This window comes from Phallusia mammillata, chromosome 7, assembly GCF_965637545.1.
Source record: "Phallusia mammillata chromosome 7, kaPhaMamm4.hap1.1, whole genome shotgun sequence".
NCBI classification, from domain to species: Eukaryota; Metazoa; Chordata; class Ascidiacea; order Phlebobranchia; family Ascidiidae; genus Phallusia; species Phallusia mammillata.
In genome coordinates this window covers 17,724,248-17,742,930 of record NC_137258.1, presented here as the reverse complement: position 1 = coordinate 17,742,930, position 18,683 = coordinate 17,724,248, and the positions used below count along the sequence as shown (strand labels likewise).

The following is an 18,683-nucleotide window of genomic DNA, read 5'->3' as shown; positions in this document are numbered from 1 at the left end:
GCAAACTTTGAAACCTCACCTGGCGGAACATTGTGCCTGGGCACACAGTTTGGGAATCAATGGTATATGGACTATTTGTGGTTTTCCGCCAGGTGAGGTTTCAAAGTTTTAACTTGGAAATCGTGCCCTCCTATAGATTCACTCGGTTTGTTGAAACTTAATCTGTTTCTTCGGTTCGCTGAAGAAGAAAGTTTAGTACCTCACTCCTTGTTAAACATCAAACATGTTTACATCTCTTAAACACCAAACACGTTTACACACAAAACTTTTCGCTTAAAAGAAGGAATTAATAACGAGTTCGTGTAGTCAGTGCGTCGGTATAAGGCGGCGTAATAACCTGATTAAAACGAAATTCGCAATCCTATCATAACGTTTGAAGTCAATTCCAAGAACTACAGTGGTTATCAGTTTGCAAACGATCTCTTCTTCCTCAAAGTAGGTACACTTGTGATGGAGAACATTACGATTAACTTTATATGTTCAGTAATATTAATGTTGAATTTGAGTAGTGCTGGATTCTTTTCATTGGGAAATTTGCAGTATACTTGAAATTTATTCTTTTAGAACTCTTTTTGTTAATTGCTTTTGGTGCGCATCAATTAGTTATTATTTTTTTTTCAAATTTCAAGTGAAATGCTTGCCTTACCATACGCTGGTAAAAAAAGGCCACACACGCGTATAAGCTTAAGTAAGTCCGTCAAGTATAGAGTATTAATTCATCAACTAATGCACTGCGTTAATCAAAAATCTCGCTACTGATGTAAACTGTGCGTCTCGGGCGTTCCAAGTTCGATGTTCGACCGAAAATTGACTTTCTGTCAACGATATCAGATTTGCAAACGGCTGCAGTGGATATCTATCACGAAAAATAAGGAACAAATTCAACGTTTTGAAAACACATTAAGCTTCGAATTAAACTAAATCCAATATAATAGTAACATCAAACAATGCCTTTTTCGATAAAAATGCAGTTTGTGTCTTTAAATATTTCTACAGGTCTAAGTTTTTGCTAAGTTCGGTTAGACGACCCACAACGCGTTGGCTTCCAAAATTTTAAATAATGCTTTCAAACAAAACAGTTGATTTCGAAGGCAAATAAACCCTTAGCCGGTTTGACTTGTGTACAAAATTCAAAACAACATAATTTATTTTCAACCCAATTCTCTGAAAATAATTGCCCCCATATGCAGCTTATGCAATCATTTCCAGATGCCAGGCTTAAATGTCAGTGCCCCAGTAACAAGCAAGCGGCCAATCGCTCCATCAAATTGTACAGAGGTCAAACAGGTTTAAAGGGTTCTTGTTGTGCAATAACAACATCTTCCTTTGAAACCTGGTTATATTTCGTGTTGATAAAGCTGTCTGGGGGACATGTGAGTTGATACCGGTATTCCCGCATCTTAAAATGATTTGCATTTTCTGGGACAATAAAAATAAAAACATTGTCATGTTTGTGGATCCTGGGACACTTTCATGACTTACATTTTTAAACAAATTACTTTGTCCTGACAGGGTATGAAATACTTTCAAACTTCATTTATGTTTCTTTTTTGTTAAACCGGAATCGTTTAAAAGTAAGAAGTTACTCTAAAACAGCCTCATATGTCTATCATTAGCAACCGTACAAAAACACAAAAAGTTTGAAAATTTTCCGCTCTAAAAAATTTCCACCTAGCTTGCGCGTCTGTGCTACGTCACCATTCTGTGACGCCAACTACAAAAAACGTCAACAAGTTGATGTTTTAAGTGGTCTTGCTAATTCGATGTCAAGGTTTCTAGGAAGCGCTACTGCTGCTGCTGGGCTGATGTCAATATTTTGGTACAGGTCGATTAGCTATGCGCAGCACACAATGTTATTCGAACGGTAAGCGATCAATTCTTAACGACCCACTAATGAAAACTGAACATTAACGGACTTTCTAGCTAACCCCACCGGAGAGCTACTATTTGTTCGCCAAATTACTTTCCGTAAAAGTTTGCCGACAAACAGTAATCGTTACGAGCTAATGTAAAAAACCATTTTGTGTTGTGTCAAGAAAGTTTGTTGTGGGTATGGTTGACTTGGTACACTGTGTTTTAGTGCAAGAGAAGCAGAAAATGTTGATTCTAAAAAGTTAACAGTGCTAGAAACAAGTAAACTTTTTTTTACGTTTGCTTTAAGATTGATGTAGTTAAAGTATGTTATTTTATGGAAGTAAAATTGTGAAATTCAAAACTTTTGACAGAATAGCACAATTATCAGAATTGTTGCACTATAGTGGATAAACCCTAAATTAACATCTTTGCAAAAAGTTTACATAGGGTTTAATGTTAAAAAAAATCCCTAAATGACGATTTGCTATGTTAAAAAGCACATTAAGACAGTATACATCTGTGTCAGGCAGCAAATAGTAAGGTAATCCTTGGTTGGAAATGTTGGTAAAATTCTATGCAGTTAAAGCTTTAGCACCATAAGTGCTATAACAAATTTCACTTTATTGCAAATTTCAGTCTTTATAGCATGTATTAAAAAGGTAATATCGGTTCATGTCATGTAGTTAGATCATACTACATGATCGCTTGTCTTAAATATTTTATGATGGTGCTCTGTTATGTGAAGAATATCGGCAATTAAGCAGCTTGCATGTTTCTGCTTCAAAGGCTGCAACAGCATATTTTCTTTGCGTTTATGAATCTTTAATAAGCTCCTTGGAAGTTTGCTGTGTGAATTATTAATTGCTCTTCAGTACAGCAGCTTACTCGGAATTCAAAACCGTTAAGGAAAGATAAATCAAAATCATTGTGTGTTTGCAGCAGCAGCCCACTTAAAACATCTGGTTATGATGTCATAATGATATTAGAACAGTTAAGTACAATTAAGTCAAAATGTGCTTTCAAACTAAAACCGCGTTAAAACAATACATTTGTTTGAGGTATTAAAAGCAGTTCTGTTCTTACAATGATAAAATGTCCACCTAACATGAGACGATCGCTGTTTTTCAAGGTCTTTTACGAACAACTTAAAGTGGCGACTAACTGCAAGTGTACATTTCAGATAACGACTCTAATTTATCAATTTAAATTCATCTCGTGTTGCCGCCCACACAAAGTTAAAAATATTTTTCTCGCCCACGAATTAAACTAAACAACTCCCAAAAAGGGCATGTGCAAAACGGATTCATTTTCAAATACATATGGCAGTTAGAAATAAATTGGAATGGCTAATGACTGATTTCTAGCCTATTACGTTGGTTTTAAAGTTGCGGTGTTGTAAGTAGCGTGGTTGATGCGGTTCGGTGATTAGGAACACGAAAAAGTAAAAACATTTTAGCTACTGTTATAAAACAACGTCTTCTCGTGAAATATTGATTTACGACAATTGTTTTATATACCTTTGCGAGAACGTTAAACCACTTAAAATATTTCTTTTGACACATTCGTTACATTTTTAACATATAAATACTTTTACCTATTTCTAAACAGTTAAATTTACCTAATTATTTTATCTACTTTTGAATGATGAATTGTACACACTAAAATACGTTTACCTATTTATTTTACCTCCTAATATACATTCGTAGAATTATTGATTTTGTGCACATAAAAAACGCGACTATTTATTATGTAGCGTGATATATGCCAATATAACGTAAGATCAAATAAGCGTATTTTTGTGGCACAGCAAATTAAGTTTTATTACAACCCGCCGATTTGACCCTTGACCAGTAAAGGTCGTTACCAGCACATTTAGATTACTTTCATCTGCCAACGACAGATGCGACTGTATAACGAGATGGTGGCGAAAGACGAAATAAATCCAACTGACTCCTCCATTGCAAGACCATTGCGCCATTTAAAATGAGGCATGTTCATTTGGTTTGAATCGAGGAGTTCTAAAAACGCGGACCAATAAAGAAATCTTAACGTTACAGAATTGGATCAGTTTGCACGAGAGAATCCAGGAATACAAACTATTTTAATATTGTTGGGATGAGGCCCTGATTTAGCATTGATTTCTGTGGAAAAAAGCGTTAGAGGGTGTTGGCAAGGACAAAGGGCGGTTTGGCCCGGTCGTTATGTTTCATTTTGTAAACATGCTCTTCGAAACCAGTTGTTAATACATGAGGTTTATAAGAACTTTTTTTACAAAAAGTACCATAGTCCAAACATTGCGTTTTAAATAAAACAGTTGCATACTTAAAACGCGATTTGCTTTTGAGTAATTTAATGTTTTCCAATCAAAACAGCTCTCAACTCTTATCTTTTGTGGAAGCAGCAAGCACGGCTTGCTGTAGGACTCGAAAAAGTCATTTACCAAGCGTGTAGGAAAGCCACAGATATGCCAAAACCGGCAGTTAGTCACAGCAATATCAAATGATCAATCGCTCAAGTTTTGCCACAGGAAATAGCGATGAGTCAAAACTGTTGTTGTCGAAACTTAAATCCGACGTTTGATCCTGTGACAAACCGCTTTGCATCGCGTGGATCGGGTCGATTTGCGGTCGTTCCACGGGGAATTTAGCCGCCGAAGAGCGCCAATTTGTGATGAACGTGTCCGGCAAATCTAGCAATTAGTAAGAGTTCATTTGTCGGCAAGCGAACGCTTTGAACGTCTGTGCTCGGGGCTCAGACCAACCCGTAGTGGCTATGGTGAAATTACGCCTGGCTAATTGGCCGCCGCATTGGTCTTTTGACGCACACAGGCAGGTGTTCCCGACATGTTTAATCGATAAGCTGCTACGCACCCAAAGCAGACCAACTCCGAGAGAAAGGCGACTCTACGAATCAGCCCTTGACGGATAATTTCATTTCCGTCGCGCCGTTGGTCCGAACCTGATGGCGCAGAAAATATAATTGCAGCTCCCCCTTTTTTCTGATTGAGCGAATCGCTTCAAGCTAGCGTTGGGCTGTTGTAAGTTGGAGCAGAATTTTGGCACTTCATTTGCAATGTGTCCAGCTAAAGAAAGGGTTGGCATGTAATCCAGCTTTTGTGAAATTAACGGTTTCAATTAAACACCGTTGATATGCACAAAAAATCACCTTAGCATTTGGAAAAGGCAGTAAAAGTATAAATAATTAATTTCCTGAACAAGTGTTTGGGTGTTTTTGTTTTGTATGCATTATCAGTTTTTAATCAGTTCAGGTCTGAAATGTTTATGGATGTTGTAGAAATAAGGTTGACTTGATCTCGCTGCTTGGATGCATTTCTAGGTACTATTGTTGTCCAAAAAGACATTATAAATTTACTAAGGTTCTATGCGTAAACTTACGCGTTGACTTTGGAAAGTTTAGGTTGCAAAAGGGAGTTTATAAAATATTAGATCTTATAGTTTTGAGATAATTGTAGACAGACCGGCATACTGTTTCTGATAACCCCAAAAAAATTCATTATTTTGCCGCAGCAGGGCACATTTGGCTTTGCATAGAAACGCTATTTTGTGATTCACGGCATTTCGAAATCAAAGATCCTCTATGAGAACCAGCTCAAAAACGGACGGAAATAACTACAGCTGTGGTGGTGTGCGTGATGACAAAAATGTGAATCATATGCGTTGTAGTTTTTGTCGGTTGCAGCATGCACTGTTATTACAACATTTGTGTTTTGCATTGTTAGTCAGTGTGTATAGGTATGAACAGATCTGTGTTTAATGCTAGAGAGCAGCGTACAAACGTAGTTACACCGTGCGAACAACTAATACATTTGAACCTTGACCCATCAAGCATGGTGCGAAAAAGCCGAAAACGAAGTCGCTCACAGGACTCGCAATCACCATTAGTTACTGTTGCTCCACCTGCTGCATCATCTTCTGGGGTTTTGAACTCACAGCCTTGTGTTTTCGAGCAGTTCGCCGCGAAACCACAGGACTTTACTGAAGTTCCGGAGCAAGTAGATGCAAAACACGATTCCGAGAAAAGCGACGAGAATGAAAGAATTCGTGAAGGTGATTACGATCTTTATGTCAGAGATTATGATCTCTATGAGGTCAAGATTTAAATCTGTGGCGCGACAAATTGCACAGTGCGATGTTTAGATAACAGATAAAATGTATCAATCAATATTTCTCACATTCTAACTTGCTCGTCTTAGTGGGCGATTGTTTTTTTACTGAAGGTCCGTAATGGCTTTGAATAGGTTCCAAAGAACTGTGGTACTCATAAACATCTTGTGCATATTTGCTGAAAAATATATTTTCTTTTCCTTTGTGTTTAATATGACAATTTGTACTTTTTGTAAAACTATATTAATTCTCTGGAAAATGTACAGCTTTAAATACGAAAAACTTTGTCATATTGGGGCGTTGCTTTTCTAGGTTTCAACCAAAATGAATCCCAATTTAGGATACAGCCAGAACGTTCGGTCTTATTACGAGCACTTTTCAATTTCAAGTCATTTAAATTGATACCCTACCTTGTGGTTATGTAGCTCACTAAGTAGGAAATCATGCCCATAGGCCTGTACATGCCATAATTAGGTGACGTTCACTTATACCCTCACTTATAATTGGGTTATAAGTCAAGGCTACATATGTTAATGCCGTATAAGAGACTTGTGATTGAAAATGTGAAGAAAAACTTGCTAAAATTGTTTTGTTGCAGAAAATCGACTTCTAAGCACCTACCGCCATAAGTTTATCAAAAGAATTCCAAGAAGCGACCAACATGACCGACAGGTAAAAGAAACACCTAGAACTTTCCCAACAGTTTCAATTTCCATTTTGTTAAAAGCATACGTTAAAATGAAAGACCAATGCAAGATTGGAACTAAGAGCCCTGGCCCTGACAGTAGGCTATACATTCATAGCTTTGCGGTTGTAAAAAAAACGAACAAAATATCGTTCAACAAATTTATATGATCGAATAACTAAATACACAAATAAATAAATATGTACCTACACGAAAAAAAATCACGAAAAAAATACACAATTATTTCAAAAGGTAAATCAGAATTGGCTGATTCGATAAACAACTTTATCGTTGTTTTTCCCACTCTCTAGATTCCACACTATTTGGATGCTATAAGATTACATAATTTGAATGCTTTGCGTTCTTAAGAACTCCCGTTCGGCACATACGGCAAATGTTTATGATAGTTTTGACAGTATTAAGTAAATTGTGGTTAGACGTGAGTTATTAATAAGCTATGGTTCAGTTTTTTTGTTTTCAAAACACCTATAAACTGCTTAAATCTGCCTAATAAGCCTGTACAGAAACGCCTCGAAAGCAAATAAAATGTAATCCAAAAGTATCTTTGTCAAACGCCTCGTCAAAAACTACACTATTCTAATCGTAGGTAAACTATATTGTCGAACGAAACGGAGGTACAAATTACTAAATTAATTTATGGGGCATAACGTATAAATCAGCGGTTCTCAAACTGGGGTCCACAGTCCTTAAGGGGTCCGTGAGGCAATTTTGTGGGGATAATGAAAAAAGTTTAACAAAATATAAATAATCAAAAAGTTTAAGAACCACTGGTATAAATAAAGATAGTATTGTCGCATTCGGGAGTTCCAACAATCTTTTATTGTTACACAACAACCAGGCATTGTTTACTTTTTAGAAGTGCAGACTTTGATAAATTTCTCTTCGATAATGAATAATATATTTTAGTGTACAATACAATCGTAGGCCGAAAACTATGCAAACAGATAAAATAGAAGACGTTTGATAGCAACATATGTCCTTGTTTACCAATGCAGCGGAGGACATGAGTTAGCTATCAGTTATGTATTTTACCTTTGGCCTGTTGATTTTGACAGAAAAGCACGGTGCCATATGCCACAATCAATATACTTTATCAGAACCACAAACACTATAATCAGCATCCGATAAAAGGCATACAACAGTCAAATAAAACAATAGCTCCCCTGTTCTTAAAAAACGGGGGCAAATATGGGTGAAAGGTTATTGTCACCAAGTGTGGCAAAGGATTTGTCACAGTATTTCAATAGGCATTTAAATCTGAGCATAAAAAAATTGACTTGTTTCAAGTCAAAATCTTGTGTGCTAGCAGTCGAGGGATTCATTTCCAAAACTTTTAAAGCATTTGGACACCTGAGCATATTCAAAATTTGATTTCCATTAATTCAAAATCTTGAACTGTGTTGTTACGAAATATTTTAGTGATCATGCGGTAGAACGAATCTTTTGTCAAGTTGGCAAAACTTTTTGCATTGCAAATTGCAATTTTGGTTGTTCATGTAATAAAAACGTTTCAAGAAAATGTAATAAAAACGTTTCAATCTTGCAAAAAACCGGAAAAAAGTTTTTGCACCACGCCTAACCCTCACGTGAATTAGTTATAAAAAACAAAAAAATGCGATAAAAACAAATTTAGCGATAAAAACAAAAAAATGCACTTTTATTGGCAGAAATGGTTGGTCAGAGATGTGGTGGCCGACAACGAAGTAGTTTTGCACAAAATAGCGAAAGTGCAAACCCCTGTTCAACCGGTGAATTCGGGCTGAGGACCACTTGTCGACGACGCTCGTTTCAACACGTTGGGCGAGGTCACGTGGCTGAATCTCAGATTGAAATGAGTCGGGATTTTTTTCGTGAAGTTATTTTGATGCGATGTGTGAGAAAATGTTCGTTTATTCTCAAGTGCCATGGTTTTGTTTTGGACAACCAAAGGAATCTTTACATTTCAACAGGTGAGAATGTGAAACAATAGTTTTAAATTGTGCTCATGATCTCAAATATGCTTTTAAGTGGTTCCAGCTTGTAAGCCTCAAGGTGTGAGTTTGAGAAAATTAACTCAAAAATTTGAACTTCTATCTTAATTAGTTGAAGCGCCTAAATTCTGATTTATCAACACTAATTTATGCTCCTAATACGAATGAAACAACAATTGGTAAACCGTTTGAAGTCGAATATATTCGAACTAACCAACCTCGCTGGCAGTTTTGTACTTAATCAAGTAACATTTTAATTCCGTGTACAATTTGTTATGTCTAAATCAAATTCCAGACTTTTGCTACAATGGCCAGTGGTGCAAATACGTTTAAAATCAGTGAATATGTTGTAAACTGAAAAAGACGGGTTTCGCAGGTGGATTTTGAATACGTACAAATTTAATTGGTTTTTCGCTGCGTGCGTCAAAAACCTAGAGATAAAATGTTTACCCCTGTTAATAGGCTTAATACGACTGTGCTGTGACGTGGTATGTCACCTCTTAGGAGCATACAACCTATAGAACTGTAGTTTAATATCAAGTAAAGTGCACATGACATCCACTTGCGGTGCACTATGACGTAGGCAAATGACGTATGGGTGGGTAATAAATCACTTCAATAAACAACTCTCTTACAGCATTTCTTGCAACTGCGATAACAAGAGGTTTTACGAAATATCGTATTACATGTAGGCGGTTTAGCACTATTCACCTTATATTGATTGGACAAACATTCCAATAGCGTTTGCTATGGAAATGCACCTGGCCAAACATTTGCCTTCTTGATTTTATCCAATATATAATAGTTCTTAACGTTTTGCCCGTATAAGCGCAAGGTTATAACAGGCAAAAAGATGCAACTGCCATGGAAGAGCTCATAAGTTTGATATCATGCCTGGCAGCAACAGGTTATACAAATAAAGCCTTGACTGTAATAAACGCAGCACAATATCTGTATACCAATTGATATTGACCTGTCCCAAAATAATAGCAACTTAAAAAGCAAATGCTACTGTCTGTCTCGAATTAACCTGTTTAAATGTAGACATCCTTGACGTAACAATGTATCTGGTTTCTATCATCACGCCATGTTTTGAACAGGAGTAACCTTTAGTTTTGGGGTAATGTGGTGTGTTTGGACTTTTGATGATGTGATTCAGTCTAAATTTGAGAATGAAGAGCGTGAATTAAACAGCTTTGACCTGATATATGTGACGGCATTCTATTGAAGTAGAATTTCCGCATGGTGTCGGTTTGTTAAATTCAATGCTTACTTGATTTTCAGAACAATTCGGAGAAGAACCATTGAGTCGATTCCAAGAACGCTCTCTCAATCAAGTCCTCCCTGAAAAGCAAGTACGAGCGATCAGCCAACAACTTTTACGTGCTCTGGGCTATATGCACTCAATTCGTATTTGCCACAACGAAATCCGTGCTTCCAACATTATAGTTAGCCACCAACCATCCAACGAGCCTCCCAGTAGAGCTTGTCCGGACGTTGAAGGCCGCCTACACGTTAAAGTTGGCAACTTTCACCTTGCCCGGGACTTCGCGACCTGGGTCGAATGTCAGCGGGAGTTTGAATGCTTCAAGTGCCGCCCGGTGTCCAAAATCGGCTCGAGGTGCGCCAAAAACCGATTTCAAGCCATGAGATGCCATCCTGGCTACGATATGCTCTGCTTTGCTCATTTATTATTTCGCTGTCTACGTGGTACGAGCCCTTGGACGAAGGAGTGTTCGTGTGACAAGCACTATACCAAACACTGCAAGAGGTTGGCGCGCATTCGTGCAGCTAACTTCTCCGCACAACATGACTTCGGCAACGCGACCGAAGAACAACCCCTCATTGCTGCCAGGTAAGCATCTTTTTGAGTGCTGTCGTTTTTGCAAGCCAGTGTTTCCCAAATTTTTCCTTTTTTCGGAAAAGTTTTTCGTGACTCCGCGATTTTGCAGGGTTGGGTAACGAGTCCTAAGGTACCTGCAGCTAACAAGGCCCATTAAAAAACTATTGCGTATAACTGAAAAACCGTTTAACCGTTCCAGGCCAAATTCGGCATGATTGTTGCAGAGGTTGATATTAAACATCCATTAGATTTTGAGGACGTTTGCAAGTTTTGTTTTTGTAGGATAACAGTTTAAAAAAATGAAAACTTGGGCCTTAATACAAACCTATGCTGTTAATAAAGCCCAACATTTTCATGTTTTTAAAAAGAGTCTAGAAACCAATCAGACTCATTTATACTTTGCTTCGGTCAAATAAAAGTTTAAACAAGCAACGTTATTAACTCATATTACACATATACTGTTAACTAAGACATATAACTGTTAATCTGAAGGTACTAAAAAAAAGAATAAACGACCCCTTGACATTTGATGACCAAAAATACTAAATGAAAGATTACTTCCACAAACATCTTATTCGGACTTTTTATCTCCGTAAGAAAGCAAAAAAGCAAATTTTCTGCATATCAGTCGCATTTAGTATAATAGACACTTGAGAAAATGACAAATTACCGTTGGGCCTTATTGCAAGCAATGGTTGACAAACAAAACCGTAATAAAATTTATTTGAAGTAATTCTTTTTTCCAGATCGGATAATGCTCCAATTAAACTAAAATCACCCCATTACTAATATATCTTAATAAGTTTTCATTTCAACAACACAACCTTTTCATTTTTGCTACCAATTTTAACAAAAAATAATAAAAAGTTGAAAATAAACACTTCTTAATTTGGATTGGTCATGATAACAATTACATATAACTTGCAGGTCCAAAACTTTGTAAATAATTTCAAGTACATATATATTTTAAAATTACATCAAAACTGAAGTATTTTTTCTGGTACATAAAAAAATATTAGCAGTGGGCCTTATCACCTTTCGGGCCTATATACCTTCAGGTACCTTATCAGTCGAGTCTCAAGTCAAGTCAACTTAGGGTCAACTTTAATGAAACACATTAATTGACACTCATTAAACAGTGTGGAAAAGAACTTCATCCTGTTCAAAGGAGTTTTTGAAAACCAAAAATTCATATTTTACCGCACGCGCTAGACTAGAGCGTGTGTTCAGTAATATAAGCGCTTAAAAGCGAATACTTGGCCTTGGCATGTACTGCATTCGATTACCTTAAAACCGAAGCAATAAGTACAACGCTTAATGCCAGCGTAAGAAAGTTTAGCAAAATGTAGCAGCAACTTCGTTACGTTAAAATTAAGCAGAAATAACTTCGCATCGCACAGTGAATTGCTGCTGTTGTTTGGTTGAAGTCAACTGAGCAGGTTATCCATTATTTCCGTTTTGTTGGTGAAATAACGAGTCCGAGTCCGAGTCCGAGTCGAGTCTCTACTAAGACGAGTCCAAGTCAAGTCGAGTCTCTTCACAACTGAGACTCGAGTCAAGTCGAGTCTTTTAAAAAGGTGACTCGAGTCGGACTCGAGTCGAGTCACTGACTCGAGTCTCCCCATCACTGCGATTTTGATTTGGCCAATGGGCATGGTGAGACAAACATAGTCCGCGACCTAAAAAGGTTGAGAAACACTGGTCTATCAGGGTTTTGTGTATGTTACAATAGGTATTTTTATGTGCAAGAGAAATCAAATTATGATGTTACACGTTTTTTTAAAAAACAATGAAATAAAAGGAAAATTGAATAACTTTTAAAGATTCCAGAAAAATACATAAAAATAGTTTATGACCAATTAGCATACTTCGTGAATTAACCTGTGTGTACTGCATTTGCAGAAACAACCATTCCCATATTGCCCAGCGAACTGCAAAAACACTGAGCAAGATGAAAAAGGGCGCCATGAACAAAAGCAGTAAGTTCTATTTTTGTTATTTTTCCCCAACCAGCACTTCGTTAGGTCTTGGTAAATAAAAATTTAATCAAAACAAATACTTTTTCCTAATACAAATTTCAAGCCTCTTTTGTACTGTAAAAGTGGATGCGTAAAATGTGGACGATTTTTTGACTCTATTGTTGACATTTTTTAACCAAATTTCAATGTCAAATACACAATATTACAAACAAACAACTTGTTTTTTAAGGTTACGAAACTAAAGACGCTAAAAAGTCGTGGAAAAACTTCAGTCGCAAATTCGCCGAGTGTCTGGAGTTGCTTTTATCCGATAGGGAAGGCGACCGGCCGTCAGCCAACGAACTAACCAATTCTGCTTCCCCGTACTCGCAACTTTTCAACGCCGACAACAGCAGTTGCACATGGACTCGAAGAGCTTTACGGGAAAACATTATGACAACATGTGTCTACTCAGAGACAAGGCGATAGACTTCGATTAAAAATGAACTTGAAAAATGTGATTTCTTGTTTTTTAATTGACACTGGGTACGCCATACATGCGAACTACAACATTATGTCTAATTTTTGCAACTGTGGTTTGCTTAATTTTGAAAATAGTTTTCTATGTTGCTTGCAAATCTGTGTCAACTGTGTTACGACAAACGAAAAGTTTCTTGTGGTGTTTTTTTGACACAGGCCTAAGGGAATGGCTTTATTTTTTCCTTCAAAACCTCGCTGTTGCGTTTTTAAGAACCAAACTTTGTTGCAAATTTGTGCACCATTTTTCTTGTTGCTTCTTTATGCTGTGTCCCAAACTGTTTTTAGGCTACATGATGATGACAAGTCTGCTTTCGATTTGGTGAAAAAGAAACGAATAAGATATGATTTGTTGCATCTGTTTCTTTTGATTTATTTCCGTTTTCTCTACATGTTGCGATTATGATTGGCCGAATTTATACTGTTGTTGTGGTAAATAAACATACGGCTTTTGCCAGATTAAAACAGGCGTAACAAACGGAGTAACAAACGGATTAGGAGGTAAAATGCCCAGAAAATCTGGAAAGTAAAAATGCAACACTAGTAAAGTTTTTGTAGTTTCTGGAATTGTCTAGCATATTGCGAAAGACCTAAATTGGACTGGTGGCTTTTTACCCCTTTGGGTTAACATTGCTGCGGGTCAGATATGAAAACAAAAGAATGCCTCCCGCTTTACAAAACTTATTAGTTAGTTTAAGTAGATCGGAGTATCTTGTTTTTGATTTTGAGTTTCTGGTCTCCAGTGAGATAACGAACATATTTTTCGAACGAAATGCGCGAACTTCAAGCAGAGGCAGTTTGGGTTAACGATCATTTATTACATAAACGCACTAAAAATTATTTTTACCTGTGTTAGTTCTGACGGATAAAAAGTTACCAATAAAAGTCGTTTGAACTGACCGTATGAATTACTCAAACTCATCCAGTATTTTTTATTTTTATGGTTTTGCTACGCATGACTGCACACATGAATAGATTTATTTTATGTTTACAAGTTAGGTGTCGTCTTTAAGTTGTTTTGCATCAAAATATGGCTCACCAATTCTGTAGGCAGTTGATTAGGCCATTTCATATGTCCGCTATTCGTCAAACAACAGGGCATAAAGCAAGGTCTCCAGTGAAATCGGATTCGATTGCTGTCACAGCTGCTAAACTTGGGTTCGTGATTCCTTATGTTTCGAGTTTGTTCTAGAATCTGAACCTACTGTTGTTTTAACTTTAGAAATAATTTATTGCGATGTAATTATTACAATTAAAAATTGAAAGAAGTTTCAATAGCCACACCTTTAATTGAGCTACACATGCTAAATAGTTTGTATTCTGGTAAAGTTCTGTTAAGACGTTTTTAAAACAATGCCATTGAAGTATTAAAAATGAATCAGCATTCACTTGTATAAATATGAAATCTTGGATTATTTGTAGTGTCCTCTTAAATAAACAAAGCAATGGGTTTTTAAGATCCTAAGGGATTTAGTTAGGGTCACGTCTAAAACTGCGGGCCCACTTGGCCCGCTAGGCCCAGCACTTGACCCGCTTGGCCCAGCACTTGGCCCGCCTCATGCAAGTATAAAAACTGCGGGCCGGCTTGATAAAGATGTGGACACGCCTGTCACATGTCATTAAATTTTGATTTCGACAAGATCTGAACGGCAAGCAATGGATGTAGTGGGCCCGCAGTTTTTCCTTGCGATAGACGCGACAAGCACAGGATATATATTGGGGCTACAGTTTTTATACTTGCAAGAAGCGGGCCCGCAGTTTTCCAATTGCATGAGGCGGGCCAAGTGCTGGGCCAAGCAGGCCAAGTGATCCAAGTGGGCCCGCAGTTTTAGACGTGACCGATTTAGTTATATTGTAACTAAGAATATATTTGCAATTGAAATAGCATAAATGTTTTAACCAAAATTAAACTACTCATCTGTATCCTGTATACAATTGTATGATATAAAAAATATTTCTTGAACCATAAAGCTTTTTAACCCTGACAAAAATTATAGATTTGAAACTCCTGAAGAAATGTATCCAGTTTACCCATTGGATGAACCTCCTAAATTCTGGATGATCACACAAATAAAACCATTAAAACATAGACCATATTGGGAAAAAGAGGCGATGAAAGAAATGGGTTTACACAGGGTATGGTCAACTGTAGTACTGTTGTGTTTGGTATTTAAAATAATTTCATTCATTGAATAGATTTTTTTTGACAAAGTTTAGTACAGTATATAACATTACCTTGTATTTATACCTATTTGTAGGTATACATATTTTTTTCCACATAAATTATTTCTTACTAAAAATACAAAATAAAGAAACATGCTTTGAAGAAGAATAAACTATTCAATACAAAGCTATTACTAGTAAATAAAACAAAATATAAATCTACCTGTGTGTCATCAAAATGCTGTACGTTTTGTTGCAGTTTAATTTTTTCAATCTTTTTTTAGGTTTATGACATAAGCGTACAAATTAACTTTCCAAAGGTTAATGAAATATTATGGACTGTGAAACACCTTATCACGTAAGTTACATATTCATATATATATATATATATAGCACATTAGTGATGGGACGATACCAGATTTTGAAGCGAGTACCGATACCGAGTACTTAAATATAGTGTTGTACTTAGTTGTACATCACTAGCTAGTTTATCTGCCATGGTCAGCGTACACACGCACGCACACACATGCAGAAGCATGTAGAAAAAAGTGATTTCCACACAATAGCGAAAAAAAATACGTAACCTTGCAGAACCTTTTTCCCATTTGTGCTGTCCGAAAAAGTTGCCCACATTCTTATAGTGTAAACCGGCCATTGGTATCGAAAACTGAGGCAAAATATTTTGATACCGAGTACGAGTATCAATACCACTGAAATCATTCGATACCGGGTACTCGTCCCATCGCTATAGCACATACAAACATTCTGGCTTGTAGAGCTGGTTTAAATCCAACTAATGACAACGGATTATTGATTGCTACAACAGTGTTGAAAATTGCTTTAATTTAGTGTGTGACTGAGATCAAATTTTACTTGTGTTTTTTGAAATAGAATCAAGCCAGTGCGTTTTCCGCAAGGCCTCCCAACCAAAGAGGACATTGGTTATACACAATTGCACAATGATGGCCGATTTGTCATCTACAAACGCATTGAGCCACAACCTACTAAAGAAGAAGACAAAATACCTACTTCTGGACCTGAGGAATACAAGGTATTTAATTATTCACAGTTTTTTTTGCCAGTTGGGGAAGAGTTTTTTTGTTGCATCACTTTGTAATTCGTATTCAACTCACTGCCAAGCTTAATCACTTTTTTATCTTTTAGGAAACTGGTTATTAATTGTCATTAACACTATGGCTTGGTTGTTCGTAAGTTGAAATTATGCTGGTTGCCGAAAACTTTGACAGCCTAATTTAATATACTTTGTGTAATGCTACTAAACCTGAATGTAATAAAAAAGCTGCAGAGAGTTAACAAAACTCACAACCATAAAACCGCAAACAAGTTAGAAACGAAACTACCACCTGTTTGAAGTGAATACACTATGTACACCCTTTTTGATACATATACTACGTATATACATGGGGCACAAATTACATTTTTAGTTTGGGTTTCAGGGAAGTCTAAAATGTGCCCATGTTTAACTGGGATACAAGAGTATTACAGAGCAGCAACACTGGTTAACAGCTTGACTAAAGAAAGTGCTTTTCTCAGGTGGTGGACGGATTTCGAATGTGCACTGGCTGCAGACATCGCCGTTGCCTAAAATTTCAAATGTGCCAGAAGCTTTGGATGCAAAGAGGATACAACTACCTTGAATCTATTGGACCTAAAATGTTTAATTTTGTTGATAATCCTGCCAAGAAGCTAAAATCGGAGGCAGAAAAGGCAAAATCGGATTCCACGACATAAGAGTTTCACAATATGTTTTTTTATTAAAATTTCACATACAACACAGCATGACTGTTTATCATATCCTCTTGGGGCTAGATCATTGCTATTTGTGAAGACCATTAATGTTGGTAGTTTAGGCAGGTCAGAATCAATTGATACTTAAACCATCTTGCTGCAGTTCTTGGCTATGTTGTGTTTGAAGATCACTAAGCTTCTTTTTCAATACTGCAAGTCCATTGAGAACGATGTTCTCAGGCCGAATGGCTCCAGTGGTCTCGACATTGAAATAAAACTTGTTTGGTTTTCCATGAGGGTCAAAACTATGAAAAAGGTGTCATAAAATAATGTGTCTTCAAAACAAAGAAAAATTTGATTTGTAAAATTAAACTAACTCTGCTTGAAATTTGTCATCATCCTCCATTAGTTCACTGAATTCACTTTTAGGCCACTCCTCTGGTTTTGGAAAAGTGGTATGCCTTAGAGAGTTGTCAGGGTCATATTCGAATGCAACAGCACTGACAGTTTGCCATTTTGCATGTTCCTTGCCTTAAAAATGAAAACCTGATTTGTGTTCCAAAGCTAAAAACACATGGGTAACACAATAAGCCTACCAAATCCCTTTTTTGCGTAAGCTTTAAACTTCAGAGCTTGGCCTTTTCTCAGTTTTACAATTAGTATGTCATCTTGTTCACCAAACACAGCACCGCTGTCCCCACGGCTTCGAGAAGTAATCGGCATTACCTGGTGTAACACATATGTTATTTGTTAGGAGAAACCAAGAAACAAGAGCTATTGATATTTTGATCATACTCTAGGGTTCATGGATACTAGATCTCTTGTTGTAACTTGACGGGTTCCTTCATTGTTACACTTCACATCCAGATAAAACTCCACTGAGCATTCTGGACAGAACTCGTCACATGTACAATCACGTGAATACTAAAAACATAAAAAGAAAGTTAAATGACAGTCCACAATTCTTGAAAACTATGACATAATAATATGTAAACCATTACCATGTTTCCACACTTAAATCAAGAACCATACAGGTTTAAAAAACTAAAATTCAAGCAGCATGAATGGTGCAAAAGTTAAAATGTTCACTAAACAAATAAATTGAATGTTTCTGTAAAATATACGTTTGAATTAATAACGTTTATAATTTTCAGTTTGAGATTGACACCATAAGCAATACCTGCATTTTATCCACAATGTCATCCGATGTAAGAGGTATTAATCCTATTCTATGAGAAAGAAATTCATCGTTTAAAACTGAAGAATTTTCTTCAATTTGAATCCAGTCAATTGCCAGCGTTGGAACCTAGAAGTAAATAAACATTAACACAAACATAACAAAATCCCAAGTGGAAAACAAAACAGTTTTACCTCTGCAATAAATACACGTCGAATAGAATTTGCAGTGCTCAGGTCAGTGTCTTCAATAACAAATTTAACGTTGTCTTCTGTAAGCTTTGATAGCGTGACTGTCGGCTGATTAGCATACGGCATGATTGTACATAAACAAGTCTCAACAATAAGAAAAGCAAACAATCAACTCTAACTTCGATTGAGCATTGAAGATCATATATTTGCTACTTTGGCGCTAATGGATGATTTTCTTTCTCTCATCCGATGTTTTTTTTAGACGAGCATTCCAAATCCGAATCGGTATTGAAACTCTTCAGAATTGCATTTTTTAACTTTATCTTTCTCTGCTGTTTAGTGGTTTTTTTTTTCGAGTATCTTTTTTAAATAATAGGTTTTAGATTGTAAAAACCCAGCGTAAAAAAACTG

At 36.6% G+C, this 18,683-nt stretch overlaps 2 protein-coding genes and 1 pseudogene across 2 annotated transcripts; 2 read left to right on the top strand and 1 right to left on the bottom strand.

Moving 5' to 3' along the window:
- Positions 1–5,526: 5,526 nt before the first annotated feature.
- LOC145239185 (uncharacterized) lies at positions 5,527–13,457 on the top strand (annotated as a pseudogene).
- Positions 13,458–13,961: 504 nt separating this feature from the next.
- On the top strand, positions 13,962–16,950 carry LOC145237258 (uncharacterized). The gene is made up of 5 exons (XM_080100060.1): positions 13,962–14,150; positions 14,990–15,128; positions 15,440–15,513; positions 16,047–16,206; positions 16,710–16,950. Exons 1-5 carry the CDS (start codon positions 14,023–14,025, stop codon positions 16,905–16,907), a joined length of 699 nt encoding a protein of 232 aa, XP_079956186.1. The 5' UTR covers positions 13,962–14,022; the 3' UTR covers positions 16,908–16,950.
- Positions 16,911–18,515, bottom strand: LOC145237257 (DNA-directed RNA polymerase II subunit RPB3-like). The gene is made up of 6 exons (XM_080100059.1): positions 18,276–18,515; positions 18,085–18,210; positions 17,700–17,828; positions 17,501–17,630; positions 17,282–17,435; positions 16,911–17,209 (listed from the first exon to the last, which is right to left on the bottom strand). The coding sequence occupies exons 1-6, from the start codon at positions 18,396–18,398 to the stop codon at positions 17,038–17,040; spliced, it is 834 nt and encodes a 277-aa protein (XP_079956185.1). The 5' UTR covers positions 18,399–18,515; the 3' UTR covers positions 16,911–17,037.
- Between the last annotated feature and the right edge of the window lie 168 nt (positions 18,516–18,683).

What these genes read in the sequence shown, in the direction of transcription:
- LOC145237258 (XM_080100060.1), top strand. Translation starts at nt 14,023, where the DNA reads ATGGCTCACCAATTCTGTAGGCAGTTGATTAGGCCATTTCATATGTCC. An exon ending in ACTGTGAAACACCTTATCAC is followed by an intron (nt 15,514 to 16,046) that starts GTAAGTTACATA and finishes TTTTTGAAATAG; the next exon opens with AATCAAGCCAGTGCGTTTTC. An exon ending in CTGGACCTGAGGAATACAAG is followed by an intron (nt 16,207 to 16,709) that starts GTATTTAATTAT and finishes TGCTTTTCTCAG; the next exon opens with GTGGTGGACGGATTTCGAAT.
- LOC145237257 (XM_080100059.1), bottom strand. Translation starts at nt 18,398, where the DNA reads ATGCCGTATGCTAATCAGCCGACAGTCACGCTATCAAAGCTTACAGAA. An exon ending in GACGTGTATTTATTGCAGAG is followed by an intron (nt 18,211 to 18,275) that starts GTAAAACTGTTT and finishes ATTTACTTCTAG; the next exon opens with GTTCCAACGCTGGCAATTGA. An exon ending in GATGACAAATTTCAAGCAGA is followed by an intron (nt 17,210 to 17,281) that starts GTTAGTTTAATT and finishes CCTTTTTCATAG; the next exon opens with TTTTGACCCTCATGGAAAAC.